Source organism: Psittacula echo, assembly GCF_963264785.1.
Source record: "Psittacula echo genome assembly, chromosome: 5".
NCBI lineage: Eukaryota > Metazoa > Chordata > Aves > Psittaciformes > Psittacidae > Psittacula > Psittacula echo.
This window is the reverse complement of record NC_137739.1, coordinates 88,609,617-88,614,783: the sequence shown is the minus strand read 5'-3', so window position 1 is coordinate 88,614,783 and position 5,167 is coordinate 88,609,617. Positions and strand designations below refer to the sequence as shown.

The 5,167-nt window shown below is 45.0% G+C and overlaps 1 protein-coding gene across 1 annotated transcript; it reads right to left on the bottom strand.

Annotated features, from left to right (window-relative positions):
* Window positions 1-3,769: 3,769 nt before the first annotated feature.
* LOC308221379 (olfactory receptor 5AP2-like) lies at window positions 3,770-4,747 on the bottom strand (the record flags this gene model as incomplete). The annotated part of the gene is made up of 1 exon (XM_080618362.1): window positions 3,770-4,747. The coding sequence occupies one exon, from the start codon at window positions 4,745-4,747 to the stop codon at window positions 3,770-3,772; it is 978 nt and encodes a 325-aa protein (XP_080474488.1).
* Window positions 4,748-5,167: the final 420 nt, after the last annotated feature.

Sequence of the window (5,167 nt, the reverse complement as noted above, 5' to 3'; positions counted from 1 at the left end):
GCTAAAGCATATAGAATCATAGAATAGTCAGGGTTGGAAAGAACCTTAAGATCATCCAGTTCCAACCCCCTTGCCATGGGCAGGGACACCTCACACTAAACCATATCACCCAAGGCCTCATCCAACCAGGCCTTGAACACTGCCAAGAATGGAGCATTCACAACCTCCCTGGCCAACCCATTCCAGTGCCTCAGCACCCTCTCAGTAAAGAATTTTTTCCTTATATCCAATCTAAACTTCCCCTGTGTAAGTTTTAACCCATTACCCCTTGTCTTGTCACTACAGTCCCTGATGAAGAGTCCATCCCCAGCATCCTTATAGGCCCCCTTCAGATACTGGAAGGCTGCTCTGAGGTCTCCACGCAGCCTTCTCTTCTCCAGGCTGAACAGCCCCAACTTTCTCAGCCTATTTTCATACAGGAGGTGCTCCAGTCCCCTGATCATCCTCGTGGCCTCCTCTGGACTTGTTCCAACAGTTCCATGTCTTTTTGATGTTGAGGACACCAGAACTGCACACAATGCTCCAAGTGAGGTCTCACGAGAGCAGAGTAGAGGGGCAGGATCACCTCCTTCGACCTGCTGGTCACACTCCTCTTGATGCAGCCCAGGATACGGCTGCTTTCTGGGCTGCGAGCGCACACTGCAGCTGGCTCATGTTCATTTTCTCATCGACCAACACCCCCAAGTCCTTCTCCACAGGGCTGCTCTGAATCTCTTCTTTGCCCAACCTGTAGCTGTGCCTGGGATTGCTTTGACGCAGGTGTAGGACCTTGCACTTGGCATGCTTAAACTTCATAAGGCTGGCATCAGCCCACCTCACAAGCGTGTCGAGGTCCCTCTGGATGGCATCCCTTCCCTCCGGCGTATCAACCGAACCACACAGCTTGGTGTCATCGGCAAACTTGCTGAGGGCGCACTCAATCCCACTGTCCATGTCACCGACAAAGATGTTGAACAAGACCGGTCCCAACACCCATCCCTGAGGGACACCACTCGTTACTGGTCTCCAGCCGGACATTGAGCCATTGACCACAACTCTTTGCGTGCGGCCATCCAGCCAGTTCTTTATCCACCGAGTGGTCCACCCATCAAATTGATGTCTCTCCAATTTAGAGACAAGGGTGTCATGTGGGACAGTGTCGAACACTTTGCACAAGTCCAGGTAGATGATGTCAACTGCTCTGCCCCTGTCCATCAGTTTTGTAGCCCCATCATAGAAGGCCACCAAATTGGTCAGGCAGGATTTCCCCTTAGTGAAGCCATGCTGGCTGTCACCAAGCACCTCCTTGTTTTTCATGTGCCTTAGACTTGGATTAGTCTTGAATCCTCATCACCAGCTTTCTTGATGGTCTGGAGCTGTGGTCAAACTTGGCCCAGGTCTTCTGTTCCTGCCCTACCTCTCTTGCTCAGGTAATGCGGGATGGTCCCTGCACACCAGGATATTCTCCTTTGGCTCTATTTATAGAGATTATATATAGAGATTCTCCTTTACCAAATACAACATTAGACTTTCAGTCTTCAGTAGATTGACAACACTTTGTTTTGGAAGTAGCTTTGGGATGATGTTTATCTGCTGGTTTTGTGACAGAGGACACCAGAGCTTCACTGACACCAAGGACTCTGGTTTCCCCAGTCTCTTCCTTGGGCTTTCAGGCTTGGTTTGGAAACATTTTTAAGTCTTGCTTTCTCCCTACAACTGGTTTGTGCAACAAGACCACAGACCATCTAATTTATCTACAGTCTTTTATTGCCTGTAGGTTTTTTTCCCCTCCATCTTGGTATTTTCAGATGTACACTTGACATTAGCACCTGGCTCCTTGCTAGCCCTGTCAAAAATAACTTCCAAAGCTGTCGGCATCTCCAGGTGATAGCTTAAAAACTGCACTGTGACCTCTTCTAATTTTCAGGGGCTTCTTCCTTTTCCTGCAATGTAGATGAATTGTAATCATATTACTTACTGAAGTACATTATTTTAATAGGAAAGATGCATTTCTCTCATTCATGTTCGTCCCTGCTCTACTATTTCTGTCCCCTTTCTTATCTAATGGATAAACCAGATAAGTTATCTAAAGATAAGATTTCCTTACTAATTTTTAGTTAGATAAGGTCAAGTTCTATCTATTTAAGAAGGCAGTCTTATATGCTCAGGTCTATATGGGCCACATTTGAATCATCTGATATCAAAGGTCTCTGTGGTGCCAAGCTCTTTAGCATTTGATATATTCTTATATTTAGTTATATTATATTCGTTCACCAGAGATAGAATCCACTTTCCTCCTGACCTAAGACAACATCTCCTATCTAGTTGCTGTTTGCCAGAGCAAACAGAAGAGACTGTTCACCATCCATATACTTCACAAATAAAAGTTAATTCTCACTCACAACAGGTAACAGAAAGATATTTTCCCCATCAGTGTGTTTTGGCTTCTTTGAGCCTCAGAAAGCTTTCAGTTACCAGTTTTCAGGGTTGTCTTTCATTTTCAGAAATGAGCTACAGGCTTAATTCTTGTGTGAAATACACTATTTGGTGTTTCCTGGTGTGTTTAAGCATGAGCTGGGCATGGACATGGGATGTGAGTCCTTTTTGCCAGCTGGAATTCCATTTATCTCGCCACTTAGGTAGAAGGTCACAGAATCACAGAATTCCGAGGGTTGGAAGGGACCTCAAAAGATCATCTAGTCCGTAGTCCGACCCCCCTGCAAGAGCAGGGTAACCTAGAGTACATCACACAGGAACTTGTCCAGCTGGGCCTTGAATATCTCCAACGTAGGAGACTCCACAACCCCCCTGGGCAACCTGTTCCAGTGCTCTGTCACTCTCACAGTAAAGAAGTTTTTCCTGATGTTCACATGGAACCTCTTATGCTCCAGTTTACACCCATTACCCCTTGTCTTATCACTGGACATCACTGAGAAAAACCTAGCTCCATCATTCTGACACTCACCCTTTACATATTTGTAACCATTGATGAGGTCACCCCTCAGTCTCCTCTTCTCCAAGCTAAAGAGACCCAGCTCCCGCAGCCTCTCCTCATAAGTGAGATGTTCCGCTCCCTTCAGATGAATGCAAAACACCCCTTAAAATGAATGGGAGGATCCCTTGATGTGCCTAAATTGTCCTTTACAAAGGGTGGTCTCAGCACAGTTCATCATCCTGTATTACGAATTATATTATCTACAATTTCTTCCTTGAAGTGAAATCTCTTGTGAAGCTGCAGGCTGGGGAAGGATTCCCCTTGATATTCAAAGGTGCAGCTTGAGACCTTGATTCCAATCAGTTTCTTATCTTTGAAAGGCACAAATGAATAAAATGAATCTTTTGAAACCCTTTTTCTGACTCTTTTTCAGCAAGCAAATGTAAAACTACACTTCCTCTTCCCTCCCACCCCTGCAGCTTTAATAAAGAACTCACAGGTAAGAGTAAGGAATTTTATTGGAGCTGAGAGACAAGGTCAAGAATCTTGCAAGAAAGATTGGTATTTATCACTGACCAAGGCTATAACTGAGTAAAGCAGATTGGTGTTTCCTGTGAGGGAAAGAGGCCTGGGATAATTGAGGGTAATTTCTTCCTACAATCTGGTGACTACGAAGTGAAATGAAGTTTGAGGCCCAGTCTCCTCTTGATTTCCTTCCAAGAAATATGTGATTTTGCGTTCTAATTTCTCATTAAATACTGTCATTGACTTTTGTGAAGGAACTGTGGAAGAACCTACATCTAATCATCAGGATTAGAGGAAATTCCCCATTGTTTCAGTGCCCCATAGGCTTTCTCACTTGACAAGATCTGTGCATGTCCTGGATGATAGAACTTTCTTATGTTGCCAGTGGTTGAAGAACCTCCTCCCGCACTTCAGGAGAGCCCCCTTCACCTCCTTGTTCCTCAGGCTGTAGATGAATGGGTTGAGCATTGGGGTGACCATAGTGTAAAAGATGGAGGCCACCTTATCCAGGCTCCTGTGGCTAGAAGAAGGCTGCAGGTACATGAAGAATCCTGTCCCAAAGAATATGGAAACAGCCATCAAATGGGAGGTGCAGGTGTAGAAGGCTCTGGCCCTGCTCTGTGCTGAGCACATCCTCAGCACTGTGCAGATGATAGAGATGTAGGAGAGCAAAATGACCACGCTTGTGCCCACCACATTGATGGTGACGAAAGCAAAGAAGACCATCTCGCTGCTATGGGTGTCAGAGCACAGGAGCTTTAGCACAGGAACTTCATCACAGAAGAAGTGGTCGATGCGGTTGGGACCACAGAAGGAACCTCCAAACGTGCACCACGTGTAGACAATGGCACTGAGGAAGGCAAATAGGTAGGATGATGCTACCAGCTGCCAGCAGACGCGGCTGGAGATGATGGTCACATAAAGCAGGGGCTGGCAGATAGCAACGTGCCGGTCATAGGCCATCATGGCCAGGAGGTGACACTCAATAGTAACAAAGAAAGCAAAGGTGAGGAACTGGATCATGCAGCCAGAGAAAGAAATGGTTTTGTCCTCTGATAACAGGTCTGCCAGCATCCTGGGGGAGATGACTGTGGAATAGCAGATGTCAGTGAAGGCAAAATGGGTGAGGAAGAAGTACATGGGGTTGTGGAGGCTGGGAGACACTCGAACCAATGTGATAATGCCAACATTCCCCACCAAAGTGACAACGTAAATAAATAGAAAGAAGACAAAAAGAGTGGTCTGCCCACATAGACTTTCTATAATTCCCAACAGGACGAATTCAATCTGTGTGTGATTTCCTCCCATGACCAGGTGCTACCTGCTGAGGCAAAAAGAAAAGAAACATCAAACTGATCAAAAATGGAGACTCAGATTTGGACCATATCTAACTCGAATTGACGACCATTGTAACTGCCACATTTTAGAATATTCCAATATATTTTTAACCAGAATTATGAAGCAAAGAATCAGATCTTTAATCACTTTCATTGTGAAGGAAATGTGTGTCAGAGTATACCTCAGAGGAACCTCCTAGGATTGCATGTAATCATGGAACAAGAGATAGTCCCAGTCCCAATGAAATCACAGTTTACACATTTATGATTTGCACACATTTTCCGTTGGCTTTTAATGATCATTCCAGTCACAAAATCACATTTACTGAACAAGTTGAGATCATTCACAACAAATAACATTGGCATTGTTAAATTCATTATTTATACCTTC